At 39.4% G+C, this 26,830-nt stretch overlaps 1 protein-coding gene across 1 annotated transcript; it reads right to left on the bottom strand.

Moving 5' to 3' along the window:
- Positions 1 to 1,475: 1,475 nt before the first annotated feature.
- On the bottom strand, positions 1,476 to 26,176 carry CWC25 (CWC25 spliceosome associated protein homolog). Its single transcript, XM_044673437.1, has 10 exons — positions 26,001 to 26,176; positions 20,776 to 20,948; positions 12,830 to 13,066; positions 11,800 to 11,869; positions 8,739 to 8,866; positions 7,836 to 7,899; positions 6,918 to 7,108; positions 6,379 to 6,477; positions 3,039 to 3,200; positions 1,476 to 2,526 (listed from the first exon to the last, which is right to left on the bottom strand). Exons 1-10 carry the CDS (start codon positions 26,016 to 26,018, stop codon positions 2,412 to 2,414), a joined length of 1,257 nt encoding a protein of 418 aa, XP_044529372.1. The 5' UTR covers positions 26,019 to 26,176; the 3' UTR covers positions 1,476 to 2,411.
- Between the last annotated feature and the right edge of the window lie 654 nt (positions 26,177 to 26,830).

Here is a 26,830-nt window from a genome sequence, read left to right as displayed (position 1 = left end):
GCCCCCGCCCCAGTGGTACCGCCCGTCCTAGGGAGGCGGCGGCCGCTCCGCCAGCCCCTCCCCGCTATTGCTTGACAGCACCCAGCCGGAGTCGGCGGGGGATTCCGCGGGCCCCGAAGACCCGCGGCTGAGCGGGGAGGGGAGGCGGAGTAGTCGGTGTAGCTATCCGCCGCCAGGGGGGCTCCCCCGCCCCAGCCCCCAGAAGCCCCGCTTTGGCTCCTTCCCTCAGTTTGACGCGCCAAGATGGCGGCAATTGCCGCGGCTCGGGGAGAGGAGGCGGGGGATGAAATGCCAGGAAGGTGGGATGTACCATCCCTACCCCGAGGGAGGAAAGCTGCAGGGAGGAGAAGGAAATTGGAAAACTGTGGGAAATCTTCCCCCTGCTATATCCAAGCATGGATTGTCCCACTCCCCTGGACGTAGGGCGTGCTCCACCTCCAGGGCACGCCCCTTTTACCCAGGGCCAATGAGAAGAGAAGACCGGGAACTCTGGGTTTTATGAATGGGTCCAGCATCCACCCACCTGGCCTCTCATCTCTCGCTAAAGCGGTGAGTTGAGGGACCATAAACTGCATGGTTTAAGTCATCTCATTCTCAGATCGACTATATCAAGTCCCTGCCTAAAGTGCACACGGGTTGTTACGTATTCATCCCAAGGGAAGAATCTCCTTACTGAAGCTACATAATTGATGAATCAACTAGATTTAGAAGTGTTGCAGAGTATTTCACAACCAAGACACCTAGGCTGCTGAAAACTGACGCTATGCCCTTGAGCCCCTCCCCTAAAGATAGAGTATCTCAAGTCTTTTTTGCAGTTTTTCATGCTATAAAAACTGCACTTAAGGAATCCTATATTTGTAAATGTATATCATACAGATGTAAACATTATCTATAATGTATAATTCCACCCCTACACTTAATTACCAAGTAATAAAGTCCCTAGGCAGAAAAAGACAATGAAATTCTATCCCTAAACCTAGGGTACAAAGAGTAAATTCCATGGCTGTGGTCAAAAATAAGGCCATTTGGAAGACAGTTGTTATATAGTTTATATATAGCCTATATATAAATAGACTGAATTGTAATCAGCATCAAGATAAAAATGAAGAAATATTCCTCCTTTGTAGGAAAAATCTTTTGAAAAGCTACAGACCCTGACAGTGCTACATGTAGAGTCTGCGGGTCAAGGCTTGAGGGTCCATTCTTGTCATTTATCACCATTCTGGACCTCATTTGTACAATGGCAGAGGTTAGACCAAATGAAATCTAATGATTCATTTTCATCTCTAATTCTATGATTTTTTTTACTGACATTTGAAATACACTAGTCAAAAATTTAAAGGAAAAGGAGGTAAAGGAGTACCTCATTCATTACCTTGAAGTTTTGCTGTATTTTCTTTTAGTTGACAGTAACTCGTAAATACCAACAATGTACCAAAACTATCATACATGAAACAGGAAAATAAATAGAATTTCTATTTTATTTTATAAACCAGGAGGCATGTTGGCAGTTTGGTTATACCTCTAGAACCATAAGTTTTACATCCAGAGATATCTGTAAATGGGTTAAGGCGCTATAGGAAGTGTTTAAACCTTCCCAGCTACACAGAGAGAAAAGTGTGACAAGATTATTTGGTATCCACAGTTCAGTAATGGTAATAATATATCAAAAATCACTTCTCAAACAGGATGTTTAGACAAAAATAACTTTAAAAAGAACTATTAAAAATTATACATTTGTACATATACATACACTATATACCACTATAAAAATTTTAAAGACCAAATAGTTTCATTTAACAGTTCATTTGGTACTTTCTAGTATTGTTTCTCTACTTCTCTGAATTCCCTCCCTGAATTCCTTTTCTTTCTCAGACTTCCAAACTGGCACTGGTGTGTCTTAAATCAATTTTCAAGGCATTTTGTAATAGAAGCCAGAAACACTGATTCTATCCTTTGATTTACTATTCAGCTGAAGAGGTCCATGAATGATTTTTAAAAGGGTGATTGATTTTTTAAAAAAGTTCAATTTGTATTGAAAGGGAATAGATCCAATGGGCAAGGAAAGCAGGAGCTAAATTACAGGACCATGAATAGCTATGCAAAGTAATAGGAATCTCTAGGAGCACTAAAACAAAGATGGGCACCTCTTAAAAAAACTGCAAAACCCCAACTCTGCAATATATACCAGAGGAGACAACCAAGGAATTGACCGATACTGTACACAACAGGGCTCCTCCCTATTTTGTGAGGGATGTTAGCTGTTCTCTGGAACGACTGGAGTAGGATCACTTTGATGTTAGGATCTAACATCCTTGGAAGTCATCTCAACTCTTATAAAGAGAATTCTTTTAGGAGCCAGCAGCTTCCCTGGAAAACTCAGGATAATCAGCATAAAATCCATGTGAGCTTCATCTCTTCATAAAGTTTTTTTCCAGAGCAGCTGAAGTTCTCTGCAGGGAGTAGATGTTGCGCTTGACCCTATCCTCTAAAGATGAGGTGGAAGTACTTTCTAATTTCAACTGGCTGTGGAGGAATTGAGAAAGACAAGTCAAAAACATCCTTTCTAACTGACCAACTCCCTGGCTGGTTCATGATATGAAGCAAACTTATGGCTACTATAAATTAAACAACTTTTAAAAGCCTACAACAGAACTTTCAACACTCCATCTGGAACTACATACAAATGGGGGAAGCAGCAAGCTTTTTTTTTTTTTTTCTACAAGTACCCATAACAGAAAATTTATCTGTTTTGAAAGTAAGGCAAAGGCCCACTAGAAAAAGATTCTTACATGAAATCCCAAAATTTAAAAGGATGTCCAGAGAGTTTCAATGATTCAGAAACCCAGCCTCTTTTGCAAACAACAAAATAAACATTCTACTGTCTTGCCAGGAGGCCTGGACCCCTACCAACAGAAGTTTAGAAGATGAGTGTCAGGAGCCATGATACAAAGGTACCCACTGAAACCTTACCACTCCAATTATAAAAGAATAAGCTGCCAGACTGATCAGACAGGGCTGGAAACAAGTCCACTCACTGAATGAATTTCCCATCCCGGGAGTCCATCTTCTCCAACTTCCGTTCTCTCTCATCTTCTTTTTCATGTCTCTTGAGGGTGTTCAGTCTCTCTTCCTCCCGCCACCTGGCATTCTCCATCATTTCTTGCCGCTTTCGCTCTAGTTCTTCTGATGAGAGTTTTCTGTGAACATAAATTCCTGCTAGATCTACCTTTTCCCAACTGAGAACAATCTCATGTATAGAAGAAAAAAGCCAGGTTCAAAGTGAATGGAAAGTTCTCTCATCACTGAATACTTAGTATGTTGTAGACTCCCTTCTTTCCCTCACAAATTTCCTCATCTAAGAAAACCAAAGAGAAGGGGACAGTGAAAGCAGAGCATCCTTGACTATCCTGCATCAAATTAAAGACATTTTTTAGAGTCAGTCAGGGAAAGTCATTAATAGGTCTTTGGAATGATTTAAGGAAAGACCACAAGAACAAAAAAGAAAGGCCTCATATTCACAGACAAAATGTAGTATGGCTAGCATGGTGCTTTATACATATTAAATACTCAAATATTTGTTGAATAAACAAACATTTCAAAATTGATCTTGGTTTTAGCCATAAAGCAAGTCTGGGGATAGTTGGAAACCTCAAGACAAGATACTATTTAGAACTAAATTAGAAACCATAGTGGCTTAAGAATTTCAATTTATCTCCTTACAAAAATGACAGCTCTCTCTGTCAATCCACATCTTAAAACCTACACTATTCTTTCTAGTGGCCTCAGGAAATAAAGAGATATAAATCCATTTCTGTCCAACAAATAAAAGAAATCAAACTCTGTTTATAAAGTCAGAAGTCTCAATGATCTAGTTCAGTGATTCCCAAAGTGGGTGCCTACCGCCCCCTGGTGGGTGCTGCAGTGATCCAAGGGAACGGTGATGGCCACAGGTGCATTTATCTTTCCTATTAATTGATATTAAAATTAAAAAAAAATTAATTTCCAGGGAACTAAGTAATATTTTTTCTGGAAAAGGGGCGGTAGGCCAAAAGAGTTTGGGAACCACTGGTCTAGTTCTACAAGGAAAGGATTTCTACTTTGGACACCAAAAAAAACATCAAACTTGGGAGGCAGTGGTCCTGGATTCTAGTTCCAAGCCTACCACTTCACTACTGTCACCTTATGCAAATCATTTTAACTTAGACTCTGCCCAACACTCAGGGCGCTGCAATAGGCTTCCATTGTCTGAAAAAAAAAATGCACTCACAGAATCATTAGAAAATCAAAAAAATTAGAAATTTTCAAATGGTGCCAAAATAAATGCAATGTCATTATATATACATCCCATAGAGTAGTAGTCTCTCCCTTGAAGCTTCAAATAGGGCAAAGGTATAAGCTACAATTACATTTAGGTAGGCTTTCAAGAATATTTCAAACTCCCTAAAGCTCTTCTCCCAAGACTGTATGAGTGATGCACTCTCATGGGGCAATGTTATGAAACATTGAATTCAAATACTTTCCCCTCTAAACCTGCCTCTCCTCCAATCTTCTCTTTTTCCTGTTAAGAATACATCATACTTCCAGTCATCCAGGGTTCATAAATTGAGGATCCATCACCTCACTCTCTATCACCTCCCAAATTGAATCATTTACCAAGCCTTGTCAATCTCCATATCGCCTCTTGCTTCTGCATTTGTCCCTAACCACTACCTTCATTCAGGTCCCCATTTTGTTTAACTCTCCTAGTTCTGTGGGCCATCAGCTTCCCAGTCACAAAAAGTTCAGAACTTTGGCATAACCCTTAACTCTTCACTCTCCCTCACCCACATATATCCACTCAGTGGTCAGGCTGTTGAAGATGAATTAGAGAGGCTTGGAGGCAGAAGACTAATTAAATTATATTCTATAGTCTTGCACATACCTGCCAAAGTGTTATTTCTGAAGTACAGGTCTGACCTTTCTAACTGACCAACTGTTCAAAATTCTGAGGTTTCCCACTATCCAGCATCAAATTGAAACTCCTCTGTTTGACATTTAAAGGGTCTCAACCTGGCTCAAAATTACCTCTCCAGCATTATCTGCATTGTTCCCCTTCACATATTCTACGGTTCAGCCAAGTTGAGGAAAATCTAATACCATGTCCCTTCTCCCATCTTTATTTGCAGATACTAGTCCTCATTCCTGTACTCTAATTTCCTTTCCCTTCTTCCTCTTAGAAACCCTATTTCCCATCAACATTCAGGTGTGAAATACCTTACATGAGGCCTTCCTTCCTGAACCTCATTAGTACTCCAATCATATGGAGAGGGCTGTAGTTATATTAACCTATGTATATACTAATGTACAAAAAAGAAAGCAAGTTTCTTGAAGGGAGGGACTATTTAATTTTTTTCTTTCTATTCCAAGTACTTGGCACATAATAAACAATTAATAAATGTTTGATCAAATGACATATGTAAAACCCAGTGGAATTGTGCATCAGCTATGGGGGGGAGGAGAGGAGGAAAAGAACATGAATCCTATAACCATGGAAAAATATTCCTAATTAATTAATTAAAAGATTTTAAATAAAAAAAATAAATGTTTGATCTGAGGCCAACTAGGTAACACAGTAGAAAGAGAGCCTGGCCTGGAGATGGGAGGGCCTGGATTCAAATCTGGCCTCAGCTACTTCTTAGTTGCAAGATCCTGGGCAAGTCACTTAACTCCAACTGCCTAATCCTTAATGCTCTTCTGCCTTGGAATCAATACTTGATGAGAAGATAAGGATTTAAAATAAATACATAAAAATAAATGTTTGACTAACTGACTACCACCAAAATTGCTTATTTGTTCTCCATACTTTGTACAGGCTATTCCCCATACCCAGAATGCACTTTCATCTCTGCTTCAGGAACCCTTCAAGACAATCCAGGTGTTACCTCCTAAAGAATACCTTCTCTGATCCTTCTAGGTATTAGTTTTCTCTCCATTACCAAATTATCTTGTACTTGTTTCTATGCTGTATCCTGTAACTCACAACCCCCTTAAGGGTGAGAGGCTTTTTCCTTTGGTCTAGGGACCCAGTAGGGTTTTAACTACTCCTCCCCTCCCCCATGACAACATATCTAAAATGATCCTTACTCTTCTACAAAGCAATATCTCCTTTATTTAATTGATTTTTGGCTAGTATCTCAAGACAGCAAATTTCTAAGAAAAAAAGTTTGGTCCTGAACATCTCTAGGGGGCTTAAGTTGTTGGAGATAACACAAAGGAAAAAATCTTCAAAATGACTTGCCGGGAAATAATCTATATAGATAGTATGTCATCTTGCTATGCCATTCCTGGTCTCACACCTCAAGATTCTAGAACTATCCTACCAGGTATTCAACTTACCTGGTGTAACCTGGAGCATGTCGTCTTTGATATCCTTCCTTTTTAGGGGAAGGACTCCTAGTTCGGCCTCTTTCTTTCCTATTTACTTTGGAATTATGCCTGTAATCAAGAAAAGAATCTTTTCAGCAAGAGGGCCTAATTCCATGTCTGAACCCTCGGGAGAAGAACTATAATGTATGATATTAAGGCAATCAGGGTGGGGAGGGTGTGGGGTGGGGAAGTCACTCAGAGAGAGAAAGGAGAATGGAGAATCTCTTAAAGAGAAAGAAATACACAGATGACAAAAACAGCATTTAATCTAGTCAGCCTTCAAAGTACACTGGAATACAATATGTACCTATAAATTTATGGTTCCTCTGATTTTTACATCCAAGGATAAGAAGATAAGCTAAATGTAACAAAAACAGTATCTAAGAAACATGTATCTATGAAGGTACAGGGGAAACAAGACCTATGGATATTGCTACCTGAAATCAAGTGTCCTGTGGCCAGCCAGGGGAGTGAATTCCCTACAGCTATTTCTCTATTAGCATACTCACTGCCTACTATGTTTAGGGGACCGTGACCTCCTGTCCCGTGTCTCAGATTCCCACATGCCCTTCCTGTTGGAATGTTTTTGAGGCGAACGGGAAGCACTCCGTGACCTAGAACGATTTTTGACCCTGTAAGCTCCCCCAGCTTCAGACGCCAGAGATCCCGATAGTCTCCGATCATGGTCAGTGTTCTTAATCTAAAGAGAGAATAAGGCAAAAGAGCTATTCAGACACCTATGGTTTAAAGAAAAAACTGAGTGATACCAAGGAAGGAATAAGCACCAAGACCACATAAGGAGCCATCAAGAGCCCATCATTTTGTTTTTTGTTGTTTTTTTTAAAGCCCTTACCTTCTGTCTTAGTATCAATTCTAAAGCAGAAGAACAGCAAGGGCTAGGTAATGGAGATTAAGTGATTTGCCCAGAGTCACATAGCTGGGAAATGTCTAAGGCCAAATTTAAACCCAGGTCCTCCCAACTCCAGACCTGGTGCTCTAAACACTGTGCAGACTATCAGACCCCCATCATCTTGTCTTTACAGAACTATTTTCAAGGCAGGTACAACCATGCAAATATAGGAACAATGTAATCTTAAAAAGCAACTCTAAAACCTATCCACCTGCCCTACTTCCCTTCTCAAATCTCTCCTACTCTAGACCTATGGCAAGGGATACAAGGGAGAATGAGAGATATGGAACCCCAAATCACAGTCTTGACAATTTGGCATGTAATTCATGGGAGTATCCCGTCTGCCAAGAAACAGAAACAAGTGATAGAAAAAGAAAAAGCTCCTCCTCAGAGGTGCCTGCACAGAATATTTAGGCATCTTATTATCTTTTATAACTATCAGATGCCAAAGATGCTCAATACTACTAGATCAGAAATAGCATGATGGCACTGCTTTGGGGGCAGCCCAGGTACCTACCTGTAAGCCATAACCTGGAATTTTGGGCAAAACAGGAGGAGGACTTGCCATCTTCTTTTGAGACCTAAGAAGAAAGTTTTTTTTTTTAATTTTGTTTTTATTGTCATGCAAAACACACTTCCATATCGGTCATTGTTGTAAGAGCACACTCATATCTAAGAAGAAATTTAAAAGCAAAAAAAGATACAAACAACTGTGTGAGGAAGGAGGTAAAGCAGTTTAATTTCATGTTCAAACATACTTCCTGCCCCCTCCATGGCCTTCCCAACTCCCGTTATTACTTGGGAGTGTGTTTCCCTATTTGGGTTTTCTTGGCTGGGAGGACGAATCAGCACAATTGTGTTTTTCCTGTGAAAAATCGTAGGCCTGGCTTGACAGCCCCAACCCCCAACTGGAGTTCTTTCCCCCCACCTTGTGCTGCTATTCTGAAGGCTGACAATGAGTCAGAGGCAGAGGTGCCTGCTGTTGCGCTCACAGGGAAGAGAGACAGCGTGGGCAAGAATGGGTGGATAAATGGAGAAAAAGAACAGAAATAAGGCCAGGGAAGCAAAACAGTTTTGAAAGCTACAAATGGATTTTATCACATGCTTTAAAAGAAAAATAATCTATGTATGGTTTCATATACAAGCCTTTCTTTCTATACTAAGTATATGCAATTTGGCATCTAAGTTCAGAATAAAAAAATATTTTTAAATGAGTGGATTAGCCTGTTTAAAATAACAAAAAAAAAAAAAAAAAAACAACAAACCACCACCAGACAAACCCATTCTTGTCCTTTAAGAATCAGAAGCTGAAAGATCTCAAGTCAGTAATGAGATGGTTTTTCTGATAAAAGACCACTAAGACCAGGTGAGCTCTCTAGGCAAGGGTGCTAATAGGGCACCAAAGGCCTCCTCCAAGTACCTTCCATGGCTCCGCTCCTCTTCACTGGCAGAGCGGTCACTGCTAGAGCTACGATGCTTGTGCTTCTTATGCTTCTTTTTCTTTTCCTTCTTCTTCTTCTTCTCCTTCTTTTCCAGGCTCATTTGCAACTAGAAAATTACAAAGCACAATGCTGACTTCTCTCCACCTTTTGTTCCTGACTCCCTCCTGTGAGATTGTTCCAGGGCTCAAGCAATCTGTCTTCTAGGGGACCAAACACTCAACAGACAGTACAACATTTATAAAGCACCTACTATGTGCTGGGCACCACACTAGGCTCCTGGGATAAAAGGATAAAAAATGTTCTTCTCCTCAAGAAACCTCTTTTCTACTGATTGCATGACTTTGTGGTTGTCAGTGGTATAGAACATGATCAAAATTTGACAGCTTCTAGGAGTTTCCATTTTAAGCCCAAAGCATACTACTTTAAGGAGTCATTTATTACTATTCAATAATGTTTTCTCCAGCAAAGATGGCAAACCTTCAACTACCAAATTCTGAGTGATCCTATAGCAAAAAAAAATCCATCAGTCTGTGGCCAATCTAGTGACAAATCTCTCCAAACTCAACTAAGCTGGACCTCAGAAAAAAGATTTATATTTCATTCTCAAAGACTTTCCAACCCAGTAGAGTCTGGCCAGAGATAGCAGAAGTTCCCTTGCTGTAGTCTTTAGTTTTTCTTCCACAATGAGACATCAGAGAGGTCTTTGGTGGAGAAATTAGTCACATTTATAAAGTACTCTACATCTTTCCCTGTAAATAGTAGCAATCCCCACTTAATAAAATGAGGAAGCCAAGACTGTGAGAGATTGAGACTTAAATAGTGGTAAAATCAGATTATCTGACTCCCAGCTCAATGTTACTTCACAAGTATAAGTTAAGGGAGCTATGGACAGACATCCATTATTTAGAAAACAATTTGGGGGTGGGAGGAATTAGTGGACTGCTGACTCATTGATATGGCAGCCAAAAAAGGTAATTCATTCTTGGGCTACATTAAGAGGGGGCAAAACTTTAAGAAATAAAGGCTGTCATGGGGAGGAGATTTGTTCCATTTGGTCCCAGAGGGCAGCATAAGGAACAATGGGTGGAAGTTGCAAAGAGGCCAATTTAGGCTGGATGTCAGGAAAAACTCTCTAATAATAAGAGCAGTCCAAAAGTGGAACAGGCAACCTTAGGAGGTGGCAAGATCCCTCTCCATGGAGTCTTTAAACAGATGCTAAGGATGACTATTTGTCAGGTATGGTATAATGGGGATTCTTTTGGTGTATAGGTTATATTAGGTGCAACAACACCTTCCAAATTTCAAATTCTGCATGATTGTGCCTGAGACTAGCTAGCAGCTAAAGTGGGTAAGGGTTAAGGGTTCTGTCAAAAAATTCAGCAATAGGCTTCAATCTGCTGAAAAAAAAATAGCATGATCAGTTGTTAAACAGTAAAATTCAGGGTCCCTCTTTTATCAAGGAAATTGTCACACAATGCCATTTTCCCCTGAAATCAAAAAGTAGATAAAAGAATCATGTTCCACTAAAAATGCACTCAAAGGAAAAAAATCTGATAAAATACAATGGACTTATATTAAAGTCAAAGCATACTCCTTGCTTCCTTTTAACAAATGATAAACCATCAAAATGAAAGACTGCATGTGCTGTCATAGATATCATTAATGCTATTTTGCTTAACCATTTGGGGGACTTTACTCTAGTGGACTAGTTGTGGCTTTGAAGGCCATGGTGAAACAAACTGTCTCTATTTAACATATAGTCAGGAGCAGCTATGTGGTACAGTAAATTGACAGTCAGACCTACAGATGGGAGGTCCTGGTTCAAATCTAGCTCATCACTTCCTGGCTGTGTGATTCTAGGCAAGTCACTTAACTCCCACTACCTAGCCCTTACTGCTCTTTTGCCTTGGAACCAATACACAGTAGTGATTCTAAGTCAAAAGGTAAGGGTTTAAATAAATTAAATTAATAAAAATATAACTACTAAAAGATATTTCTTTAACACAAGAAAACTGAAGGATGTTGAGAACCAGATGATCTCTTCCAGCTCTTGATCATAAATCTGACTTATGACAGAATAAGAATTTGAGATATTCTTTTATGAAATACTCCATGACTAAGCCTTCTCATTGTTCCTCACATGATGCTCCATATCTCCTGTCTTCATGCACAGAATGCACTCTTTCCTCACCTCTGCCTCAGAGAACGCCTTTCTCTTCAAGATGAGGCTCAAGCACCATACCATTTTCTCCTTTCCTAATACTGCCAAGCACTAATGCCTTCTTGAAACCACACTGCATATTTTTTTAAACCCTTGCTTTCTGTCTTAGTAACAATTCTAAGACAGAAGAGCCACATGAGCTAGGTAATGGGGGTTTAAGTGACTTGCCAAGGTTCACACAGCTAGAAAGTGTCTGAGGCCAGATTTGAACCCAGGATGTCCTGTCTCTAGGCCTGGTGTTCTAGCTACTGTGCTACCTTAGCTGTCCCAACCATCTTGTGTTTAACTATTTTGCATTTATTGATATTCTATATATACTTATATGTGTTCTTGTTATACCTCTGCCTCTATTAGAAGGTAAGCTTCTATTGAGTAGAGAGTATTTAACTTATTTTACAGCAGGGTTCCCGTATCTGAGGAGAATACCTTCCAAGAGACTATCCCAAATGGCTGAACGCTTACTGGCCCTCATATATATGTGCTCTCTCTCCCCACTTCTGACCTTGACAAGATATGCAGGTCCTCAACCTCCCACCATTCCCCAACAAAAAAAAGACTGAAAGCTGAAGCAGAAGAGAACACTGCCAGGACAAACAGCAACTTCTACCGGCTTTGCAAGCAGACTTCTAGCACATCTTGAGTGGATCTCTTATGCTCCAGGCTATCTGCTAGTAACTGAAACCATGGAAAGCAAACCTCAGATAAAGAGACCCTACTGTATTTGTATCCTCAGCATCTTGCACATAGTAGGCCCTTAATAAATGCTTGTCGAATGATTGGAATGGTAGTTTTGGAGTCCTCCTATTCGCAATGCTTACTAATTCTTTGATTTTCTTCATTTTCACGGGATTATTCAAGACTTCTCTCTTTTTCTCTTCCTCCTTCTTTCTGAAAACAAATTGTAAAAATAAAAATCACTGACATTTCTTTTTGCAAAGGAAATTTAATGATTCTCTAAATGGACGTTGTTATAAACAGATCCATCAAGATCTCATATAGAACTTTATGAGAGTGCTAAAACCAGAGGCCTTCCCAAATCTGTAGAACTCATTATCTTTAGAAGGCTCTGGTTCTTTTCCTCTTCCCTGCTGGCAATCAGCTCATCCTGCCTCTTATTTGAGCAAGGAGCTCAATGCTTAAATCCTCTTAGAAATGATTGAGCAAGACACTTAATGCTGAATTGGAAGGTTCTGCTCTTCCTTCCCTTTGGCTAAAATAATGCTGAAACTAAGTATTTTAAGGCAGATCCCCCTTAAATAAGTCTATACTATCAATAGAAGCAATTAAGAACCACATTTTCTACCTTTTCTAGCAATATAGTAAGATATGAGAGCACAATAGCCCCAGTGTCTAGTTTATTGCTCCCCTGTCTACAGGCCAGATGATCCTGATATTCAAGGGACACACAGGTGGGTCAGTCCTGTCACTTCCCATGTACAGCCTACAACCTAATAAAGGTACTTTCTTTTCCTTACTTTAGTTTCAATAGTTATCTAGTGGATGAACTTGTCCACTTGCCCATTTCTTTCTTACCCCAAACCCCAGATACTTCTAAGATTGCCAGTTTTCCTTTAGCCTGTATTTGAAGCCACATTTACAAGAGAAAGGCCAAAATTAGGAAAATAGATTTGGGTTAGATTATGAAATTTGCCATTATCTCCAAGTCTGGTTAACTTAAAGAAATTCCTTAATTGAGTTGTCCTAGCATCATGATCCCTAGTCTTAAGATATGAACAAATACATTCAAAAGGAAAAGAAGTTGAGAAGAAACCAATACAAAGAGATTCAAGTTAATTCAGTTCAGCAAATCTTCCTTAAAAAGCCTCCCTCTCAAACCCATGCTAATACCGAATGATGAAAAGTGGATCCTCCCGGATTTTGCTGGCCATGTCAAGCAGAGAATTAGCACCCGATGGGGCAAAGATGGAGCCTGGCAGAAGTCCTGTTTCAGATGAACAACCTGCTTCTTTGTCCTCCATCTTCTCAAAAACATATTTGTCAATGGGACGACCCATTAGGTACTCATCACGGTTCACCATTCCACCAGGACCTTGGTACATCCAGTCCAGTTTTTCTTCTTTTTTTCTGTTTCCAAGGGGGGGGGGGGAGAAGAAAAAACATGGATACCAAAAAAGTTCTCAGAAATTCCTTCAACTCAACAGGTCACCTTCCCTGTGATCAAAAAAAGCTTAGATACCTACTAAATTTATAAATACTTATAATAACTTATGCATATTCTATAAATGCTTCATGCTCACAAAGTACTTTATATTCATTATATGACTTGTTATTCAAAATAACCTTATGAAGTAGAGAGATAAATATTACAATCTTTCTAAAAATTTGCAATTTCATTGGTGTGTGTCTACTGCCTTTGTACTCAATATAATGACAGCCTCTGTGCATCCCAGGAGACAGTAAGCAGAGGAAGACAGCTATGTAGTAAAATAAGTAGAACACCATATAGAGAGTCATGAAGACCTAAGTTCAAATCCTGCTTCAAACATTTATTGGTTGTGTGATTCTAAGCAAAGCCCTTAACCTATCTGGGCTTTAGTTTTCTCATCTATAAAATGGGAGTTGGATCCACTGTCCTGTAAGGTCCTTTCCAGTTCTAAATCTATGATCCTGAGAAGGTACATGAATTGCTGCAATAAAAAGAAAAAAAAATCACTTTTTAGTAATGACTCTCTGGAAGGCAAACAGCATGTCATGAAGCCAATGCCCAAAGGTCTTTCTGATTTAGCAGTGCCTGCCAAAGGAATGTAGTCTTTGAGAATGCTACACAATACAAGAGTGGGATTTTAGTGGGAGATAAGACAAATAGTACAAGTTTTATTATCTCTATTTTATATTCAGGGCAATAGATATAAGAGAAGCCAGATCACAGAGTAAGGGGGATGAGCTGGAATTAAACCCAAGTCTCATGACTTTCAGCTTAATGACTTCCCACAGATAAAACTCATCTAGCAGTTGTCAAGAGCAGGACTCAATCAATGAACTCCTTAAACGTGTGGTATGGATTTCAAGTGCTTCAGGAATTCAAAAGGGGGAGAGGCCAGGAGTAGTCAAGGAAGCCAGGGCTCATAGAAGAGTTGAAACTTGAAGCATCCTAGCTGTGTGACCCTGGGTCACCCTGATGGCCTAGCCCTTGCCACTCTTCTGTCTTAGAATTGATACTAAGGGGGTAGCTCAGTGGATTGAAAGCCAGGCCCAGAGACAGGAGGTCCTGGGTTCAAATCTGGCCTCAGACACTTCCTAACTATGTGACCCTGGGCAAGTCACTTGACCCCCATTGCCTAGCCCATACCACTCTTCTGCCTTAGAACCAATACCCAGTATTAATTTTAAGACAGGAGGTAAAGGTTTAAATAATAAAAAAAGAATTGCTACTTAGAAGGTAGAGGTTTTAAAAAAAGTGGGGGGCTACAAAATGTGGTAAATGAATGTATATGGGGACTGAGAGAGAGATAAACCAAAGAAAACAAGATTCCAACTGATTGTCAGAATGGTAATATCACTGACAAAGAAGAGAAATCAGAAGCAAGTCTTGAAGATAGATTCAAGAGTTGATTTAAACATTTTGGGTCTGAACAGCAGAACAGTCTAAATGTCCAAAAAGTCTTAAGGAAATATCCATACATAAGGGTCAAAAAGTAGAAGACACACCAACAAAGGAAACAGAGGGATGACTAACAGGCTGAATCAGACAACTGCAGTAGTATGGTATGTTATGGGAAAATCAAATTCAGCAGACAAGTTAAAGGAAATAAGGACTGACCATTATGGTTCCAGCTATTTCCTTATTTCTTGCCTTCTTTCCATCTTTCCTTCCTTCCTTTCTTTTTCTTAAACCTTTACCTTGTGCCATAGTCAATACTAAGTATCCGTTCCCAAGCTGAAGAGTGGTAAAGGCTAGGCAATTGGGATTAAATTACTTGCCCAGGGTCACACAGTTCAGAAGTCATTGAGACCAATTTGAACCTAAGACCTCCCTTCTCCCCTAGCTCTCTGACCACTGAGCTAGCTAACCTAGCTGCTCCTTAATCTGACTTAAAATTATTTCTACTCAGTTCCTTTAGTAAACATGGTATCCAACAAAGAAAATGTTCTTACCACCAAAAATAAAATTATAATCAAGACAAAGACAGGAATAGACAGATAATGATGTTAACTGTTCTGCATTTACTGAGATGGGGGAACATGATAACCGAGCATGTTTAAATGAGGTTTTATTCTATTAAATGTCCATATAAGCATGATTCTATATTAAAAATTATACAAGAAAGGCTGGCAGACAAATATTCTGCCTTTCTGAACCATATGATTCAAACAAGACATGGTTCAGCATGAAGAATAGTATACAGACTACACTTCATGGCTCTCTGTTCAAATGTCACTGAGAAAATAAAAGACTATCACACTCCCCACCCACACACCCACTGCTGTAGGCAGAGTAGGTAGAGAGGAAACTAGGGTTTCTAAGTGGTCTTACATACAAGACACTCAACTCCAGAAAGCTATTTACATGGAAAATGCATCAATTAGTATTCCTCTAATTCAAAATTAGTGGTAATACAACTAGAAATGTTTTGTTGAGTAGTTTTAAAACATGATTTCTTTTTCTGCAAGTTTTTACTATTTTATGATAAAGAGTAATATAAAATAAAATGAGTAGCTTTTTTTAAAGGGTTCAAAAAATTAAGAACTGTTTCAATGTGACTTTGACTTCAGGTACAATAATTATTATATATTAATAGTCTAATAATGTTCATGATGCATGGTGGCATAAATAGGGCTAGTGAGATCTTTAATTTGGAAGATTTAAATTATCAGCAACCCATTTATATTCAGCTTTTAACTTTTCTCCCTGATCCATCATTTTGATTTGGTATCTTTTTCCTGGATTTCAAAAATGTTGACTTTATGAAATAATGAAAGAAGTACTGGCCCTGAGTCAGATATTCACTACCTCTGTGTCACTGCACAGGTCATTCAAATAGCTGTGAGATTCAGTTTTCTTGTCTAAAATGAAGGAAGTAGACTACATAGTTTCTAAAGTCTCTTCCAAGAATAGCTATGATCCCAAAAGAAATCTTTCAGGGGATGTCCATTAATTGAGGAATGGATGAACAAGTTGTGATAAATTATTATAATGGAATACTATTGTGTTGTAAAAAATAATGAACAATAGGATTTCAGAAAAAACCTGGAAAGACTTACATGAACTGATGCAAAGTGAAATGAGCAGAACCAGGAGAACAGTGTATACAGTAACAGCAATATTGTATGATGATCAACCACAAATGACTCGGCTATTCTCAACAATACAATGATTCAAGTCAAATCCAAAGGACTCATGATGAAAAATGCCATCCACCTCCAGAGAAAGAATGATAGAGTCTGAATGTAAATTGAATCATACCATTTTTCACCTTTTTTTTTTTTTTTTGCCAATTTTGTTTGCTTTCTATAAGTCTTCTTCCACAATATGACCAAGGTAGAAATATGCTTTACAAGACTGCATATGTATAACCTAGATCAAATTGCTTACCATCTCAAGGAAGGGGGAGAAGAGATAGGGAGGTAAAGAATTTGGAATGCAAAATCTTGGAAAATGAATATTTTTTTAAAATGTAAGAAATTATTATATATAAAATATTATACATTGGAAAAAAGTACTGCAAACAATACCTCAAATTGCCTTGTAGCAGAAAGATGTCTAAGGGCAAAAGGAGCTATTTTAGTTTGGACATTTATTTCTCTGATCTAGAAATATTTGGATTTAATATTTTAAAAACTTCTGTTAGGGGAACAGCTAGTTGGCTCAGCAGATTGAGAAGCCAAACCAAGAGACAAGAGGCCCTGGGTTCAAATTTAGCCTCAGATACTTCCTAGCTAAGTGACTGGTAAGTCACTTAACCTCCATTGCCTAGCCCTTACCATTCTGCTTTAGAACCAGTACACAGCATTAATTCTCAGATGGAAGGTAAGATATTAAAAAAAAAATTTTCCCCCCGGTAAACTTCATGTGCCTAAAATAGAGAATACAGTAGTAAAGTTTTTTATTTCACAAAGGGAAATTATGAAAAAGAAAAATAGAATGAGGGACCTGAGATGTTACAAATGTTATATTGCTTCATTAGTGAGAGCTACTATTATTTACAATCTCATTTTTGTTTCATTCTGTTTGTTAATTTCTTAAATAAATACATTTGAATGCCTATAGTTGTTATTAGAAATTAAAGTGTGTATGTGTATATTCCACACCTGTATTTAAAATGCACACACAAATATATACCACATTTATATATATATATATATATATATATGCATATATATATATCTCGTTCATGAAACCATGTCACTCTCCTATTCAAGAAGCATCAATAACCTCCTCCTATTGCCTCTAGGATTAAAACACAAACTCTCAGCATGGCATTTCAAGTATTTCATAATCTCAACCTAACCTCTTTATCCAAGCTAATTTCAGATCACCTTCCCTTTACTTTCTATGAGGTCCAAACCAGCTAACTTGCTGTATGCACTACATGATAGTCTATCTCCTGTGCCTATGGTTTTGCATAGGATGACGCACTTACCCAGAATGTTGCCTCTCCTTACCTCCACCTCTTGAAACTTTATCTCTACAAAAATATTCATAGCTGTGCTCTGTGTGGTGGCAAAAAACTGGAAAATAAGGGAATGTCCATTGATTGGGGAATAGCTGAACAAATTGTGATATCTGATGGTGATGAGATACTATTGTGCTGAAAGGAATATTGAAATGGAGGAATTCCATGTGAACTGGAATGACCTTCAGGAATTGATGCAGAGTGAAAGGAGCAGAACCAGGAGAACATTGTACACAGAGACTGATATACTGTGGTAAAATCGAATGTAACGGACTTCTGTACTAGCAGCAATTCTGAGGGACTTATGAGAAAGAAAGCTATCCACATCTAGAGAAAGAACTGTGGGAATAGAAACGCAAAAGAAAAACATTTTCTTGATCACATGGTTTGACAGAGATATGACTGACGATGTAGACTCTAAACAATCACCCTATTGCAAATAGTAATATGGAAATAGGTTTTGTAAAACCCAGTCGAATTGCTCATCAGTTCCAGGAGGGGAAAGGGGTGAGGAGAAGGAAAGAACATGAATCATGTAACCATGGAAAAATATTTTTAATTAATTTTCTTTAAGAAAAAAAGAAAAAATAAAGATGATAAAACTAAAAAAATTTTTTTAATTAAAAAAAAAAAGAAAGAAACCTCTATCTCCTTTCAAGGCTCATCCCACATACCTCTTTCAAAAAGAGGCCTTTGTTGATGGTCCTTTCATCCCTCTCCTGAAATTATTTATCTAGGTACATGATTTTCCCCATTAGAATTACCAAGTCCTTGAAGTCTAGGACTATTTCACTCTTGTTTTTGTATCTCTGGTACCTAGCACAAAGTAAGCACTTGATAAATGCTTACTGCATTAAATAAAAAATATCAGCTAATAAAAGAGGAAGAGCTTTCTGCATATCGAATGAGGGAAGTATGACAGACCCATTCTGGAGACTTGCTCAAGGTGAAGTCTGTTGTCAATAGTATAAGCTCCCCCATCTTCTGTGCCCTTGTGATCTGGAAAGAACTGAATTCTCATAAAAAAAAATAAATTTTAAATGCTATTGCTGGGTCAGCTAATTGACTAGAGAGCCAGGCCCAAATATAGTAGGATCTTGGATTCAAATCTGACCTCAAATACTTCCTAGCAATGTGACTGAGTAAGTCACTTAGCCTCCATTGCCTACCCCCTTACTGCTCTTCTGCCTTGGAACTGGTATTTAGTATCAATTCTAAGACAGAAAGTAACAGGTTTTTTTAAAAATGCTATTATGATAGTAATTGATTATAGGAGTCCCCTCCATACATACATAGTGAACTATTAGTTATTTGCACTAGTGGAAGAAAATAATGGTACAGAAGCACCTATACAACAAATCTAGAAAATCATTTATGGTTTTACTTTTAGAATCTATTACATGATTTTGTGTTTTTCACATTTCATTTTATCCTCCCAAAATAATAAGGTTGAAACTAGAAATCGTTATCTTCATTTTACACAACAGAAAACTGTACACAACTCTTTAGTATTTTTTTTAAAGCCTTATCTTCCATCTTAGAATCACTACTATGGGGGGCAGAGTATTGATTCTAAGATGGAAAGTAAGGGTTAAAAAAAAAAAATCACTACTATGTATTGGTACTAAGGCAGAAGAGCAGTTAGTTATAGGCAATGTGGGTTAAGTGACTTGCCCAGGGTCACACAGCTAGGAAGTGTCTGAGGTCAAATTTGAACCTAGGACCTCCCGTCTCTAGGCCTGGCTCTCCAGCCACTGAGCCACCTGGCTGCCGCCTCTTTAGTATTTCTAATACATGTTGTGGGATTAATAGTGGGAGAAATACTCCTAGAATTCAGGACTCTGTATTCTAATCCATTCCCTTGTTCTATAATACTACATTGGCTTCTTAATACAAACCTACATTCTACTGGTGAAGCTATAAATTGGTTCAGCCATTCCAGAAAGTAATTTGGAAATGTGCTCCAAAAGTTACTAAACTCTTTATATCTTTAGTTGGGGGATACTATATCAAGCCCATATTCCAAAGAGATCAAAGAAAGAAGGGAAATACATATACAAAAATATTTATAACAGCTTTTTAGTGCTGACTAAGATCTGGAAACAAAGGAGGTGCTTATGAATGATTGAATGAGTAATGGTATATGAATGTAATGCTGGGGGTGGTTTTTGTTGTTCAGTGGTATCAAGATATGTCAGACTTTTCATGACCCATTTGGGTTTTTCTTGGCATTTCCTTCTCCAGTTAATTTTACAGATGAAAAATTGGGCAAACAGGGTTAAGTGACTTGCCCAAGATCACCCAGCTAATAAGTGTCTGAGGCCAGTTTGAACTTGGGAAGATGAATCTTCCTATGACTCCAACCATAGTACTCCATTCATTCACCACCTAATTGCCTTATTATGTTGTTAAGAAATAATAAGAGACAATTTCTGAGAAACCTTGGAGAATACAATAATAACAACATTGAAAGGACAAATAACTTTAAAAGACTTAAAACACTCTGATCTGTGCAATGACTGACCACAATTCCAGAGGACCAGTGATAAAGCACACTATCCACGCTCCTGGCAGAGATGATGGTCTTGAGATGCAGACTGAGATTTATATTTTTTCAGTCATGTCTGATTCTTCATGATCCCACTTGATGTTTTCTTGGTAAAAATCCTAGAGAGGTTTGCCATTTCCTTCTCTAACTCATTTTTACAGAAGAGAAAACTGAGGCAAACAGGGTTAAGTGACTTGCCCAGAGTCTCTCTACTAGTAAGTGTCTGATGCCAGATTTGAACTCAGGAAGATTTCCTGAGCCTTCCAGACTCCAGCCTGGTACATGACCAATCAGAAATTTGTTCTGCTTGACTGTGCATATTTTTTTACAGGGGGGTTTTGTTTTTGTTTTTGTTTTTTAATTGAAGGGGGAAGTTTTTTTTATAAAAAAAAAACCTACATTCCCAAAGTGAATCCTACCCAAATGAAGGAGCATTTATGTGAATTCCATATAAACATCGCTTGTGTGCAAGACACACAGGTGTTAAGTGCTAAATGCAAAATGCAGGAGGGAAATCAACCCAAGATGAAAATAAACACGCAAATTTGGTAACCTACATGAGAAGATCCTTGTTCCAAAGTTCTCACCAAATATTACATTCCAACACTTACTTGACAGCTCCCACATCTTCTGCATAGCGTTGCATCTCCTCTCGAGCTCTTTCTTCCCGAAGCTCCCGCTGTAGCTCCTCAATCTTTTTCCGTTCTGCCTCATGTTTCTGCTCTGCCTTCCACACTTTCTCCACATTTCGGAGGGTCTGTGGATGCCAGCTCTTCTTCAGATTCTGCAGTCAAAAGGAGAGAGCAGAGAGAACAGGCAGACCTTTATCATCTCCATGCAGATAACTCCCATATTTAGATATCTGTCTCTTCTGAGCTCTAATCCCAAATCTCCAAACTCCTATTAACAGGCATTTCAAACTGGATGTCTCGTAGGCACATCAAATCCAACAAGTCCAAAATAGAAATTCATTATATTTTCCCCAAAACTCTATCCTCCTCTGAACTTCCATTGTTCTATTAAGAGTATCACCATTTAGGGGGCAGCTGGGTAGCTCAGTGGATTGAGAGCCAGGCCTAGAGACTAGAGGTCCTAGGTTCAAATCTGGCCTCAGACACTTCCCAGCTGTGTGACCCTGGGCAAGTCACTTGACCCCCATTGCCTACCCTTACCACTCTTCCACCAAGGAACTAATACACAGAAGTTAAGGGTTTAAAATTTAAAAAAAAAAAAAAACCCTACAAAAAAAAAAAGAGTATCACCATTTGGCAAAGAATTGGAAATTAAAGGGAGGTCCTTCAATTGGGAAATGGCTGAACAAATTGTGGTATATGATAGTGATAGAATACTATTGTGCTATAAGGAATGATGAACAGAATGATTTCAGAAAGAGCTGGAAAGCCCTTCATGAACTGATGCAGAATGAAATAAGCAGAAGCTGGAGAACACCGTACACAGTAACAGCAATATTGTGTGACGATCAACTGTGAAAGGCTTAACTACTCTCAGCAACACATTGATCCAGGACAATTCTGAGGGATTATGAAAAAGAATGCTACCTATCTCCAAAGAAAGAACTGTTGGAGTAGGAATGCAAATGAAAACATGATTTATCACTTCTTTATTTGGGTGTATGTTTTGGGTTTTTTCTTCCAATTTTTAATTTAAAAATTTTTTTATTTTAATAACAAATTTGCACATAAGTTTTCCAAAGTCATATGATTCATATTGTCTCCCTCCCTTTTTCCCTCCCCACTCCCAGAGCTGACAAGCAATTCAATCTGGGTTATACGTGTATATCATGCAAAATATTTCCATATTATTCCATTTTTTAACCCAGAAAATTAAAAAATTTTTTCCTTAATAAAAAAAATGTTTTAAAGTACTACCATTCTAGAGGCAGGTAGCTGGCTCAGTGGATTGAGAGCCAGGCCTGGAGAAGGGAAGTCCTGGATTTAAATCTGGCCTCAGATACTTCCTAGCTTTGTGACCTGGGCAGGTCACTTAACCCCCATTGCCAAACCCTTAACACTCTTCTGCCTTGGAACCAATATAAGTATTAACTCTAAGATAGAAGGTAAGGGTTTGAGGGGAAAAAAAAAAAAAAAAGTACTACCATCTTCCCAATTCCTGAGGTTTGATATATTAGTATTATTCCTTATTATTCACTTTCTCCCATATCATAAATCCAATCAAGCATTTGCCATATCTTATTACCTCTCTCTTCTCTCTACCACCCAACCACCAACTTAGTTCAGGCCCTAATAAGCTCTGACCTGGGCTATTGTACTGAATTTCTAACTGGTCTTACATCTTCTTCAAGTCTTTTTGCCATTTCACCTATCTTTCACATAGCTTGTCAAAGTGATTTTTCCTTAGAATAAGGTCTGACCATGTTCCCCCTCCACCCTTTCTCAATAACTTTCAGTGGCTCCCTATTAACATCTTCAATCAATTAAAAAATGTTTGCAGGGGCAGCCAGGTGGCTCAGTGGATTGAGAGTCAGGCCTAGAGACAGGATGTCCTAGGTTCAAATCTAGCCTCAGACACTTCCTAGCTGCGTGACCCTGGGCAAGTCACTTGACCTCCATTGCCTACCCTTACCACTCTTCTGCCTTGGAGCCAATACACAGTATTGACTCCAAGACTGAAGGTAAGGCTTTATTTAAAAAACAAACAAACAAATAAATAATGTTTGCATTTGCCATTTAAGGCTCTTCATAACATCTGGGCCCTTCCTACCTTTCAAGCCTCTTCTCAGGTTATTCCTTCCATGAAATCGAGCACCTTTGGCCTGCCTGATACTCACATGTGACAATGCACCTTCTGCCCTTTAAGTTTGGAATACTCTCCCTCATCTCAATTTCCTAACATCTCTTGCTTTTTTGGGGGACTCAATTCAAGCTCTACCCTCTGCAGAATGGCTTTCTTAGCACTGAGCCTTCCCCTCTAAGTTTATCTCTCTTCTATTCTGTAGGCAACTTTTTTTTTTAAACCCTTAACTTCTGTATATTGGCTCCTTGATGGAAGAGTGGTAAGGGTGGGCAATGGGGGTCAAGTGACATGCCCAGGGTCACACAGCTGGGAAGTGTCTGAGGCCAGATTTGAACCTAGGACCTCCCATCTCTAGGCCTGACTCTCAATCCACTGAACTACCCAGCTGCCCCTGTAGGCAACTTTTTATTTGTATGTTATTCCTCCTGTTAAAATGGAAACCCTCAGAGGGTCAAGATTGTTTTTGTTTTTGCTTTTTTCTTTTTAAACCTTTATTTTCTGTCTTAGAATGGAAGGCTGAAGAACAATAAAGGCTAGGCAATTGAGATTAAGTGACTTGTCCAGGGTCACACAGCTAGGAAGTCTATGAGGTCAGATCTGAACCCCGGTTCTCTATCCACTAAGCCACCTAGCTGCCCCTTTGGCCTTTCTTTATGGGGTCTGCTCTAAGCCAGTGCCTGGCAAAGTTGGCAAAGCTTCAGATGACTGAAGACAGCAAAAAGGCAACTATAATCCCTTTCTCCTAAAAACAATCTCAGTCAGAAAAATAAAAGTTGCATCTCCAACACACCTATGGAGTTTTGGATAAGGTGCACCGAGTTCAAGGATAAATAGAGTCCTTCTCAGGTTGTCATAAAAAGCATGTAGGGGGCAGGTAGGTGGCTTAGTAGGTAGAGAGCCAGTCCTAGAGACAGGAGGTCTTGGGTTCAAACTTGGCTTCAGATACTTCCTAGCTGTGTGAACCTGAGCAAGTCACTTAACCTCAATTGCCTAGCCTTTACCACAATTCTTCCTTATAAATGACACAGTATCAATTGTAAGATAGAAGGTAAGGGTTTAAAAAAAAAACTTAGATGGCTTTAAGATAGCTAAAAATCCTCCTCACTTAAACATCAATTCAGTTCAACAAACACTTATTAATTACAAACTATATGCCACAGGTGCCAAAGAGCTACAAAAAAAGACAATATTTTCTCCTGTGGAGTATATTTAAAGGCATTTACAAAAAGCTACAAAACAAAGCAAAACAAGACAAAATAATGTGGAAAAGTATAAAGTATTATGAGGTCCAAGCCTTTCTTTTGTAGGGATACCAAAATTAGCAAAGGCAGCCTTTGTAATGAGAACAACTTGCAAAGGGGATTTGAGTTTGTACTCGGCTAAACTGGGTTTTCAAGGTTTCCTTCCTGACAATAATAATAATAATAACATTTTATGTACTGTTCAGTGTTTCTGTAACACAATCTCTCAACGTCTTTGGCAAGGGAGCCAAGACCATTCAAATAAGACCAAGCCTAAATTGAGGTGATTGATTCTAGATCAGAACTGAACAGTCTCTATCCCCCCCAAGGCTTAGCACATTGCCAGGCTCATAGCAGGCACTTAATGAATGTTTAATAACTACTATCCTACAAATGTCAGCCATTCCTTAACAGAGCCTTCCATAAATACCAGTCACCTCTTAACAGTCAGCTTTTCCAACTCAAATATCATAATAACGCCTTCTCTGTTTCCCAAACTCAGTAACAACCTTCTTTTTTTTTGGCTCTCAAAAGAGCAATTTTGCAGCTCTCTAATAAACTTATGTTATTATCTGTGTCTTTTCCTCTTTCCTACTAGATTAAAAGTTCTAGGAATGCAAGAACCATGCATGTCTTGGTTAAATGTTTTTCCTTCAGGGATTAACAGTGCTCTGCCCACAAAGGGAGTTTAATAAATGTTTGCTAAATTAAAAGATCAATTCCAACTAGAAAGAGCAAGCAAACTTTCATAAAGAAAGTAAAATTTAAAGTGTTTCAAATGATGACTAGGACTTCAACTCTTACCAATATGGACTTTAAGAAAGGATGTTCCATATATAGTGGAGCTAATCAGTAAATAACATAGAGGAAAGAGTATGAGAAAATGTGTCAGCTCACCTCCCTCCCAAAAAAGAGATATTTAAGGGGGATAATAATATGGACAGTGTGAAGTCAAGTTTGGTTAGAATGTACGACAGACAGTGGGGAATAAGATTAAACAACAAGGCTACAAAATTGGCACTTCAGACAGTTGAAGGAAAGTCTGGTGTTTATTTGACCAGCAATAGGAAATCACTGAATGGGATTCTGAAGAAAAGTGATAGGATGAGGTTTGTGCCTGGGGAAGATTCATCTGGTAGCATGATGTGAAGGAAAACTCAAAGAGGAGAAAAGAGAGTAAGATATGCCTGAAGAGAATGGGAAGATGGAGAAAGGGGATAACAGTAACTGAGGCAATCATCCTGGGGCCTCGGGAGAGCTGGCCACTTCCTCTTAATGCTACCACCTCAGATTCGCAGAGGCCACCTTACTTTCTTTGGAGGAGCAAGATGTTCTCTCTAGGTGTCTTGTCTCTCATGTCTCCCCTCTCTCTGCCCAGGGGTGCCCCCTCCCTTTAATTTTCTCCCTTCTTCTCAACTCATAAGCCAAATCACTGCTGCTGTCCACAGATTGCTTTATGCAACCGTTCGCATGTTGTCTCCCCTATTAGACTGTGAGTTTCTAAAGGGTAGGGACTGACTTTTTACCTTTCTTTGTACCCCCAGCACTTAGCACACAGTAGGCGCTTAACAATAAGAGCCAAACTACTTTTGAGGGACGAGTTCAGTCTCCGCAGTTTCCTCTGCCCTCCCTCCTTTTTCCTCTCCTTAACCCTCACAGCAGGATTTCGGCCTCAGCCCCTCTGCGCCAAGGTCAAACAGTCCTTTCCCTCTCCCCTCGCCCCCCGCATTCCTCCGTTGCCATGGTTACCAGTTCCCCCCTCCCCCACCCTTCCCCAGCCCAACTCAGCCCAGCCCAGCCCAGGACTCCTTTCGCCTCACCAGATCTCCACCTCCCATGACGACCTGCTCTTCTTTCGGGGGAAGTTCCGGACGGCTCCGGGGACCGGGAAAGAAGAGACTATGGATAGAAAAACAGTCCCAAGCCTCTTTCTCCCGAGGCCGCCTCGGTCTTTATTACCTGGACTAGAGCGCCACTTCCGGGAGTGCGTCATCACGCTGCGATGGCTGAGCAGGCCAGCGAGGGGCGGGATGGGGTGGTGGGGAGTGCGGGAAAGGAGACCTGCGGCCTTGTGACGCTCTGCGGCGTTTCCCGGACATCATGGCGCACTTATTTTACGTCACACAGCCCTTCCCCTTCCATTTTTGTCTCCGTTTTTATCCCAGCTGTAGCAACCTTCTGGTAGCAGGCCTAAGCCACGCCCTTCGATTAATTATTATTGCGTGTCATTACCCACTTCTAATCAGAAAGTGTGGTGTCTCCAAATTGCGTCTTTACCCAGCACCACTGTGAACGCGGTCATGTTAGCTGGCTTATTGTTCGTAGAGCGAGGTCATCATTCAAGTTTGGGTTTTCATCCTCAAAGGCCCTCCCTGTTCTCTAAAGTTAAGACAAATAGTCTTTAGAATAGGGCCAAGTTCTTGTGACCTTCCAGGGAAAGACTGATTGTGAGGTGAATGCAAGTAAGAAGTTGAAGATTACATTTAGCTAATGAACCATAGATAATAAGGGTGATGGTGGTGCCCTCAGTAATGACAGGGAATCTGGGAAGAGAGGAGGGCTTTGGAGGAAAGATAACAGGTTTCTGTTTTGGATGGGTTGAATTTGCATTGACTATATACCATCCAGTTCAACATGCAGTAGGTAATAG

The sequence above is a fragment of the Gracilinanus agilis genome, chromosome 4 (genome assembly GCF_016433145.1).
Source record: "Gracilinanus agilis isolate LMUSP501 chromosome 4, AgileGrace, whole genome shotgun sequence".
In the NCBI taxonomy this organism is placed as follows: Eukaryota; Metazoa; Chordata; class Mammalia; order Didelphimorphia; family Didelphidae; genus Gracilinanus; species Gracilinanus agilis.
The sequence above is the reverse complement of the archived record's forward strand: the minus strand, read 5'-3'. Positions and strand labels throughout refer to the sequence as shown.